The sequence below is a fragment of the Festucalex cinctus genome, chromosome 12, assembly GCF_051991245.1.
Source record: "Festucalex cinctus isolate MCC-2025b chromosome 12, RoL_Fcin_1.0, whole genome shotgun sequence".
NCBI classification, from domain to species: domain Eukaryota; kingdom Metazoa; phylum Chordata; class Actinopteri; order Syngnathiformes; family Syngnathidae; genus Festucalex; species Festucalex cinctus.
The window spans coordinates 6,810,403-6,821,447 of record NC_135422.1 but is presented as its reverse complement, the minus strand read 5'-3'; the positions used below and the strand labels follow the sequence as shown (position 1 = coordinate 6,821,447).

The 11,045-nt window shown below is 41.9% G+C and overlaps 1 protein-coding gene across 1 annotated transcript; it reads right to left on the bottom strand.

Moving 5' to 3' along the window:
- Positions 1-987: 987 nt before the first annotated feature.
- htr1b (5-hydroxytryptamine (serotonin) receptor 1B) lies at positions 988-3,613 on the bottom strand. Its single transcript, XM_077538450.1, has one exon. The coding sequence runs from the start codon at positions 3,359-3,361 to the stop codon at positions 2,210-2,212; it is 1,152 nt and encodes a 383-aa protein (XP_077394576.1). The 5' UTR covers positions 3,362-3,613; the 3' UTR covers positions 988-2,209.
- Between the last annotated feature and the right edge of the window lie 7,432 nt (positions 3,614-11,045).

The window sequence follows — 11,045 nt, the reverse complement described above, 5'->3', positions numbered from 1 at the left end:
TAACATAAACACAGATGTGTAGACTGAGAGAAAGTTAAAGTGTGTACATCCTGTATTTAAAAAGTGCATTTTCCTGAGTGAATCCGGAAGACAGCCCCTTTAAGGTGAAGCTTACAGAACTGTCTCAGAAAATTAGAATATTGTGAGAAGTCCATTATCTGATGTAATGCAATTAAATAAGCAAAAATGTCATACATTCTGGAATCATTGCAAATCAACTGAAATATTGCAAGCCTTTTATTGTTGCTGATTATGGCTTTTTTTTTTTACTTGGTCTGAGGAAATATTCTATTATTTTGAGATAAGATATTTGGCTGAAAATGCCATAATCAGCAATATTAAAACAATAAAAGGATTTCAATATTTCAGTTGATTAGTAATGAATCCATAATGTATGGCATTTTGCTTATTTAATTGCATTACAGAAAATAATGTACTTTACCACAATATTCTAATTTTCTGAGACAGTCCTGTATATGTCCACAATAATGGGATGGAAATTCGAGTTGTACGTTTGCTTATATGGCTGCATGAATTAATAATACAGCCATGAAAGCATATTTTTGTGCATCATTTCCAATATTAGTGTGCATATGTGTGCGCTTTAAGGAATTCTGCAAAATGGTGTTGAGAATATCTGTCAGCTCATTGCTCATGTGCATTGTTAATGTGTGATGAGCCATTTAAAAAAAAAAAAAATCATCAATTGAACGAGATGCCAGTGTGCTTCCACGTGTGTGTGTTGGCATCGTGAGCAGCCTTTCCTAACAGGGTGATGTAATCTCCCATTGCTTCCTGTTGTTGTTTGTTACGATGTATCGGACTACGAGGTTGTGAGAGCCGCAAGCTACTGAGTGGATCCGCAAATGTGCCGAGAGGATGTCACATGGGAACTTGCCCTGTTAATCACAATGCATTACGATGTCAATAGAAATAAAGTCTAATGCATTCCGTCTGTGGCGCCCCCACAACAACAGGCCAAAGAGATACTTGAAATATTTCTCTTTATTGCACAGCATCTCTGAGAGGAAAGAGATGAATCCTTGTGTGTGTGCGCGCGTTTGTGGAGGTCAAACATCACGTTGCAGACACACACTATAGCAGCCCACACAGCTTATCTGTGTGACATTTGAAAACATAAGAAGCATGATATCAAAAGTGGTCGGAAAATACGCACACACGTACACGTCTGATTCACAAGTGTGCAAAGCTGGAGACGAGTTTACGATGAGGATATCGAACGCAGGCGTGGAGAACCTCCTTTTCCCTTTCGGCCGTTTCAGTCACTACGAAGTTTGTCACAACCTTCCAACAAATTATTATCTATTTTCAACATTTAGGGATCAAATGTTGAAAGGCTTTTCATTTTCTGAGGTTTTATTTGTTTTTAGAATCGCACGGCGGATGGGATGGAATCCTCATGCGGGCCGCGTGTGGCCCACGAGCCACATGTTTCCCACCACTGATTCAATACAAGCGGGATACTAAAAATTCTGCCTTTTAAAAAAATAATGAGCAAAATCCTTTTTCAAATAAATTGTGAGATTGTTGATATTTGGACTCTTTTGCGATAATAAATAAAACCATGTGAGGAGCACATCCGCATATGATGAAATGCAGAGCATCACACTGCAAATAAATACAATTATAAGGTGCAGATAGAATTTCGCAATAAGGGATTAAAATGTCATAAATAAAAATAAATAATATAATATGGAAATAAGGTGCAGATAGAATTTTGCAATAAGGGATTAAAATGTCATAAATAAAAATAAATAATATAATATGGAAATAAGGTGCAGATAGAATTTTGCAATAAGGGATTAAAATGTCATAAATAAAAATAAATAATATGGCAAAACAATTGGAATAAAAATATAAATATTGTTAAATTAATACAAACAAAAGTGAGCATTATTATAATTGTTAAGGCCATTTTTTCTTTTACATACAGATCTTTTAGATTGTGCATTTTTATTTTATTTTTTTGCCTTTTGGTGTACGTATTTTTATCCACGACAACAGTCACCCTGCCATGGAGATTTGTTTGATGTTTTCCTGTATTTTACCCATCAATGTCATATCCAATACAATAAAGTATGCGTGTATTTCCTCGTTTTCCCGTTATCCTCTTCACACGACATGGCTTTGAATTGTTATTTATGGCATCTGCTTCACATTCGTAATAACGACAAATCAATGCAAGGGATCAGCCCCTGCAGCATCTGAAACGCACCAGTTTGTGGAACGCTTTCTTGAAGTCCTCGTTGGACATGGTGTAAATGATGGGGTTGATGAGCGAGTTCAGGTAGCCGAGCCAGGTGAAGAAGTCAAAGAGCTCGGGGATGACGCAGGCGTCGCATACGGCCACCACCAGCGTGTAGATGAAAAAGGGCAGCCAGCACACGATGTACGCGCCCAGAATGATGCCCAGCGTCTTGGTGGCCTTCCTCTCCCTCGCCGCCGAGATGCGCTTCTTCTCCAGCGCCGCGTCCGACAGAGTCACCTTCACCTGGTTGTCGCTGGTGGACGAGTTGGTGTCGCTGGACGGCGCGTCGTGCCTGCCGCCCTGCAAGGGGCTGGTGGAGGCGTTGGATCCGGGGGAGCCCGTGGCCAAATACGCCGAGGTCAGCCTCTTCCCCGCCGCCTTCTTCTTCTTCTTGGGCGACTGCTTGAGGATGCGTTTGCGCGCCTCCACGTAGATGCGCCCGTAGAGGACGATGAGCAGCAGGGTGGGGATGTAAAAGGCGCCGAAGGTGGAGTAGATGGTGTAGAAGATGTGGTCCGTGTTGACGCTGCAGCTGGTCAACTCGTCCGCTTTGACCTGCCTCCAGAAGAGCGGCGGCAGAGAGATGGAGATGGCGATCACCCAGGCGGTGGCCACCATGCCGGCCGCGCGCCCCGGCGTGCGCTTTTTGGAGTACTCCACCGCGTCCGTGATGGCCCAGTAGCGGTCCAGCGCGATGACGCACAGGTGGAGGATGGACGCCGTGCAGCAGGTGATGTCCGACGACAGCCACACGTCGCACACCACCTGGCCGAGCGTCCACTCGTGGGTGACCGTGTAGAGGACGCACACGGGCATGACGAGGATGGACACCAGCAGGTCGGTGACGGCCAACGAGGCGATGAGGAAGTTGGCGGGCGTCTGCAGCTTCTTGGACTGGGAGATGGTGGCGATCACGAAGGCGTTGGACAGGCTGGTGGCCAACGTGATGGCGGAAAGGAGCGACGCCAGGCCGATCTGGTAGGCGAGGCTGCCGTGCGCGCTCCAGCCCGCCTCGGACGCATCCTCGGGCTGGCTGATGTTGGAGGCGTTCGCCGGCAGCTGGGTGGGCTCCACTTGACCGGCGCCCTCCATCACTTCTCCAGTCACTCTTGGCTCATATTCTGCGCGCCGTCGCACAATTCGGGGGTGAAATTTAAACAAAGTCGCCTCCTCAACGCCATGGCACGGACAATTCTTTCGTTTCACTTGTAATCCGCTCCCCGGGGGGATAGAAGTTCACCACTCTTCATCGTGATGATGTGCTGCCGTTCCAACGTGTGAGTAATCCGCATAAAGGTGGAAAGTTCGCCTGCATGATGTGCGCCTGCTTGGAGCCCCACGTCGGGTGACTGACGAGGCGAACCTCAAAGTACTGCTTTTTATACAGTCGGTGACATCAACTGATGTCTCCATGAAGGACCAGACTGTTTGCTGGGTCATAGTGCCCGTGGATCATTTGTCACTTGGGATGCACGTCACACATCTCACAAGGTAGAACCTTGAATTATTTAAAACTATTAAAATGGGGAAAATAACTGTTAGTGTGTGTTTACATTTTAGACAAGTGATGTTCTTCAAACTCTGACGTGTCCAGCGTCATTGCAAAACTCTTTCCGCTTTATTCATTTATTTTGTTGCAAAGCACACGGAAAACTGTGCATCTTCATTTTTGTTTCGAGTCAATTGTATTCTATCGTGTTTGAGACCACATTTCGCCTAGCTGGACGTTCCAACAGACACGGCTGCCGCGCTGCCGGCGCATTTGGCAGTTTGTTGACAGAAAGTAGACAAGAATTTAGACCAGCTAAAAGTAGGTCTAAGTTGTGGCACAGATGGTGTAATGTGATGTTGGTGGATTTGATTAAGGCATCGGTAGTCATATTCGTGTGGTGTGTGGTGTGATGGATGACCTACTATTTAATTTATCAATATGACATCAGTGTAGGACAATTACTCGGAATCATTGTAGAAATCAGTTAATTGAGCAAATTATGATAACTCACACGTTACATCGATGCACAATCAAGGGTATAAGGTAATCTCCAAATGCCCATGATACATGTGTGGCCAACTATATCATCCGCAAAAGGGGAGATCTTGCAGTTTGCCTGCTTTGTGCACACCAATCACACACTCAGACCATATTGAGTCAGTTTCTCCTCCAGCAATGTCAAGTATGTGTGCGCTTCAACCGCCCTGATTTTAATGCAAGGGGAGCCGCTTCCATTGACCGGGAGTCGGCTGGGTTCCCACATGGATGGATGGATGGGTGGGTGGGTGGATTGGATGGATGGATGGATGGATGGATGGATGGATGGATGGATGGGTTTGGGTGGATGGATGGATGATGGATGGTTGGGTGGGTGGAAGATGGATGGAAGGATGGATAAAGGATGGCTGGATGGATGGATGGATGGATGATGGATAGATGGATGATGGATGGGTGAATGGATGGATGGATGGATGGATGGATGGGTGGAAGATGGATGGATGGATGGATTGGATGGATGGATGGATGGGTTTGGGTGGGTGGATGGATGGATGGAAGGATGGATAAAGGATGGATGGATGGATGGATGATGAATAGATGGATGATGGATGGGTGAATGGATGGATGGATGATGGATGGAAGATGGATGGATGGATGGATAAAGGATGGATGGATGGATGATGGATAGATGGATGATGGATGGGTGAATGGATGGATGGATGGGTGGAAGATGGATGGATGGATGGATTGGATGGATGGATGGATGGGTTTGGGTGGGTGGATGGATGGGTTTGGGTGGATGGATGGATGGATGGATGATGGATGGTTGGGTGGGTGGAAGATGGATGGAAGGATGGATAAAGGATGGATGGATGGATGGATGATGGATAGATGGATGATGGATGGGTGAATGGATGGATGGATGGAAGATGGATGGGTGGATGGGTGGAAGATGGATGGATGGATGGATTGGATGGATGGGTTTGGGTGGGTGGATGGATGGATGGAAGGATGGATAAAGGATGGATGGATGGATGATGAATAGATGGATGATGGATGGGTGAATGGATGGATGGATGATGGATGGAAGATGGATGGATGGATGGATGGACGGACGGACGGGTGGATGGATGGATTTCAAATAAAAAAACAAAGTGTGTGTCCATTTAGTGCTCCAAGAAAGCAAGAACCTCTTTTTTTTTTATGAATTGTGAAAGCAGTTCACTAAATATATGTTTTTCAAGACACTTTTGTCATTTTTGTCTCGTTAATGGCCTCCACCAGCTCTATCACTTAGACTCACCTTGTCGACCACTAAAAATCTTCCCCATAATAATAAAGCTATGAGTAAAATCTAATCATAAAGCATGTCTGCTGTCCCCTTATAGCCTTGAATCACCCTGCTCGCTCGCGCCTCCTTTTCCACACATGCGTGGAGAATTTCGGAGCTGGTGCTCGCACACAATTGAGTTCGGCTGCTTTTGGCACCTAAACGGCCGGGGCTGATGTCCGTAATGGCTCACTGACACCAGCCTGTGAAGATGCCGCTGCCATGTGAGGGCATGGCTGGAAATGGTCCTGTTTGCAGGGAAAGCATCCATGTGGAAAATGACAGGCTCAAATGGAGCACACATGCAGGACATTGTGCAGTATGTACTCAGTGGACAAAACATTAGGTATACCTATTATGATTTTGGTAGCATTATTTGTTCAGGCATGATTGTCTTTTCATGTGACATCTGGATAATGTACTTTTTATTGTTTATATAAAAACCCTGAATTACTAGCCACCCATCAGGTGTGAAATTAAACAAGTTGCCTATTTCTAAACATTTCTGTGTTGAGCAGTCGATTATTTGCGTACGATAGCACACATTTTTTTTGTACCTGTAGAAAAAAGTATAAATTTATCTGTAAAAGTCGTGATTTGTACCTGTAAAAAAACGTACATAAAAAAAAATGTTTGTAAAAAAAAAAAAAAAATGGACCTCTTCAAAAAAAATTGTACTTGTAAAAAAGAAAATGTATACTAAAAAAAACTAAATTTGTACGTAAAAAATATTTGTACATAAAAAAAAATGCGTAAAAAAATCTGTACATAAAAAAAATTGTACTTTGAAAAAATATGTGTACGTAAAAAAAATTGTGCGTAAAAAATACTGTACATAAAAAAAAAGTACCTAAAAAAAATTTACGTAAATAAAAAAAATCTGTACATTTAAAAAAAAAAAAATTGTACGTAAAAAAAAAATTGTATCTAAAGTCCTGTTTTGTAGCTGTAGAAATAAGGTTCGGCTTCAGCCCGCTCCCAAATCCTCCAGAGCCCGCCCCCTTCTCTACATGTGACTCCTAGTGGCCTACACATTTTTTTTACAGGTACAATTTATTTATTTTTATTTTTATTTTTTTTAAAGGTACACATACAAATCACGACTTTACAGATACAAATTTACACTTCTTTCTACAGGTTTTTTTTAAGTAATTTTTTTTTATGTACAGACTTTTTATGCACATTTTACAGGTCCAATTTATTTTTATTTTTTTTTCATTTTTTTTTTTTTTTTTTACAGGTACAATTTTCTTTTACAGATACAAATTAATACTTTTTTTCTACAGGTACATTTTTTTTTTTTTACAAGTTACTTTTGCACCATATTTACCTCCATGGGGGGGCGGGAGGGGGTTACTTCAGTTCACTTCCGTGTACTCTAAGACTTGAACCTTGGGGCTTTCACTAAATCATGTCACACACAAGTTATTAAGCCACCTGGGAGCAGTTTGACAGTATTGGTTCTCATTCGGTTGTGCAGGTGTGCCTAATGAAGTGTCTGGTGACATGCTGTTTATTCCTGGATGTTTTTGTTTACAGCCATTTAGAAGCCCAAAATACTTGTACATTTTTTTTTTTAAGTACTGATACCTGACTAATTGATTGTATTTCCTTGGCTTCAAGTGACCATATATGGTTCTTTGTCTTACAAAAGGCCATTAAGGAGGAGACGGCGGAAAGTCAGAGCCGCCGTCAGCAGACAGATGGCCGAATGGCTGCGAATGAAATATATGGTAATGGAAGTGGGTTGGAAATAGGCGCTCGTGTAGAATGATGACAAGAGAAGAGGGCGATGTTTGCATGTCAATGACGAGATAAGAGTCTCAGACAGAAACAGCAAAAAAAAGCGGAAGATTTGGTCGTCAGAGATGATTTGCATTGAGCACCTATGAATGAGCTCCCTTGTGCATTATTATGCCGCCAAAGAGTCGGTGCACCCTCCTGTGAGTTCATGATTGTTGTCGTCCTCGACCTGCCGCCGATGCGAGGCCTAATGCAGAGGCGCGCACTCTATTACGGCAGCCACTTTCTCTGTTTTCACCTTTATTTCAGCACCCATAAACATGCAAGGTTCCACTGTCATGCCCGTGTGCCCCTGCCATTATCTTGCTCTAATTCCTTTTTTTTTTTTTTCATGAAACAGATTTTAAAAATGACAAGTATTCATTTGTATTCAAAGATATCTTTACACGATATATCTCTGCATCTTTTTTTTTTTTTTTAACGTTATTGGGTGTGACCCAGTTCAGCAGCAGCAGCAGCAACATTTTCTCAGACACAGCGCGCCCCTCTGTGTAATCTCACCTCATCTCTGGGCGCATTTGGGCAAAGCGCAGTCGCAGACTACATATCCTATCTATCCTATCTCCCGCTGACTCTGAAAAAGCCTATTTTTAGTCCTATAAAATCACCACAACACTCTGAGATTTTTTTCCGAGCAATATTTGCAGTTACCAATCTCTGACTTCTCTCCCCACAGTTCAAAGTTTGACATATGTGCAAAAGTTTTGGGACAAAAGGCCGCAATGAACTACAGGATGGCAAAATAGAAGAAAATGAAGCTAGTCCTCCATCTTTTTTTTGGTACCTTTTTCCAAGCTTTGGAAGATAGAACGTAAAGTGGAAGTCAGCCCATAAATAATTAATTAATTAATATGCAAATGTGATGTCATTTTTCAGTCAACAGCAAGTGGCAAAATGGCCGCCCCCTGAAATGAATGAAAACGGGTGCATTTTGCTGCTTAACTCATATTCCGAAAACGCAATATTAATCAGAATGCCGTATTTAGATTAGTGGGGGCGCATTATTGTAAAGAACATTTTTGGGTTGATTTTCCTTTTAAAAAGCCTGATTGATTAATTGATGAATATGTGATGGTTTTAGACCAATTAGACTTGAGGGTGGGGGGGCACTTTATGGGACTCTGTGTCATCATAACATATCAAGCAGAGCTGTCCAAATTAATGGATTCATCGACAAGTAATCGACTATCAAATTAATCGACAACTATTTTAATAATCAAGCATTCGTTTGAAGCCATTTTTTTTTATTTAAAATTCTCCAAATCCTCTGAATTCCGCATATCAAAAGTAATTGTTCACTGATTTGTGTATTCCTTCATGAAACAATACTGATTATCTTTTGTGTTGAATCAAAATAAGACATTTGTGAACATCTGTTTTATACTTTGGAAAACAATGACTGAACCGGTAACATAGTACAACATCAATCTCCCCTTTTTTTAAATCACTATACGCATGCAAAGTATGACATAAACACCAATCACTGGTTAATAAACAGTAACCGGGGGGGAGTGTTTTTGTAATACTCTTTAATGTCAAATTAAAATGAACCAGGTTAGTCGATTGAATAATTGATAGTTTAATCAATTCTAAAAATATTCAATAGTGACAGCACTAATATGAAATCAGCATGTGATACTCCCGTGGCAAAGATGTGATGTAAAACAAACTTTACTATTTAGTATCTACTCTGCAGGGTGGCCAAGCACAGATTTAAGAGGACAACTGCCCCCCGTCGACACCCCCTAGAACTGCCCCTGATATGGTGTATATCTTGATTACTTGGGTAAATAAATGTATAGGATGGATGGATGGATGGATGGATGGATGGATACTAACACCTCTCTAATAGTGTCAATTAAAATGTGTTGGATTGTGCAAATTTACCTAATAGATTTTCCCATGCCTGTGAATGGTTTCATGATAACATTCACCTTTCTGACCAGCTGGCATATTTTTGCTGGTTATGTTTTTTTTTTCTTAAAGTCCTGCGCTGGCAGTTTTTAGAGCATCTGCGCAGCTGCACGTTGCATCTGCTACCAGATGAACTAAAACGAAATGGAAAGCTGATTCAGTCAGGCTGCGATTCTCCGCAGGTTCACATCATCACAATGAGTCATAAATAGAGCTTTTACAAGTAAGCCAGATTCGACGAGATGGCGGGAATCTCGACACATCACGATTCCACTCCATTACGATTCCGAGGGCGACGACGCATGAGCCACTGATGAGATCACGCTGCCGCCTCGACTGCAGGGCCAAACTTCAGTTTAATTTTGTGTGTAATTTCACATGAAATTTCGCTCAGCAGACCCAACTGTATACATACAAAAACATTTTCCATATGGCCCCTTTAAATATATGTGCAAGAGGTGGTAACAGTTAGGGATGTAACGATAAGGGCAATATCGTGATATCGTGATATTAAAACTTCCGCAATATCGTCGTTGTCATGTTCACAATATTTAAAAGGAACACATCTCTTTAAAAAGTCAGGTTGATTTCCATTTGTGCAGTTCTAGCACCCTCTGGTGGCTAGTTTATTAGTGCAATTAAATTTTCATTAGGGATGTTTTGGCCTTCTATGTTTAAAATCTATGCTAATTGTCAGATAAAGGTGAACCTAATTTGCTTGTGAAGCGATCAATGTGTGCTTGCATTACCAAATAAGTGCCTCAATATTTTTATTAGAGATTGTAGGTGGTTTATATGCATTGCTGTTATGTACAAAAGCACAATATTGTGCGGGTTTTTTTTTTTTTAGTATGAGCTTTTTTTTTTTCTTTTTTTTTTTTACAATATTGTGATCTTATTTAAATATCGCCAACACCCCCACAATATCGTGATAATTATCGTATCGTGACCTTCATATCGCGATAATATCGTATCGTGATGTTTGGATATCGTTACATCCCTAGTAACAGTAGGAGTTGCGTTAATTTGATTTATGTCCCGGCCATAATCGATAATTGAAATGTATTAATCGAGTCAGGATGATTAACATTTGACATTGGTTCAACAACTACAGTACTAATAGCACTCGTTTCATTTTCATTGGCCAGCTTTGAGTTCATGTGGCCTTCTAACAACTCCGTTGCCAAAGAACAGCACTTGCCACTCGCTACCAAATAGGACGACTCCGAAATGAGGGCAGATCCCCTCGGTTGTCACATGCACTCCCCCCTCCAGCTACCCAAAAATCACCACTGCAGGGAACGTCTTAACCTCGTCCAAGCGATAATGAGACGGCACAGGGGAGGTGACCACACTGAGCTGCGAGGTCAGCCGTGTTTGGCTTTGGAAGATCTGGGAAGGGAAAAAAAAAAAGTGGTTATGTCGCTGTCAGCGGGCCACTGCAACTTTGAAGCAGTTTGTCACTAACAACTCAACTTTAATTATAAAAGCACTTTAAAACAAGCATTGCTGTACACAAAGTGCTGTACATGAAACAGAAATCGGCCATGCAGTAAAGAGTAAGATAAGTAAGATACGACACTACTCTGAAAAGTAATTGGTAGGCAGGACTAAAGAAAACAAAATGGGCCATACTCTGTCCACCCATGCTAGTCCCTCAACAACAACAATTATGAGTAAACTTTGGAAGTTCTATACCAGGGGTCTGCAACCTGCTGCTCTGGAGCCACACGCGGCTC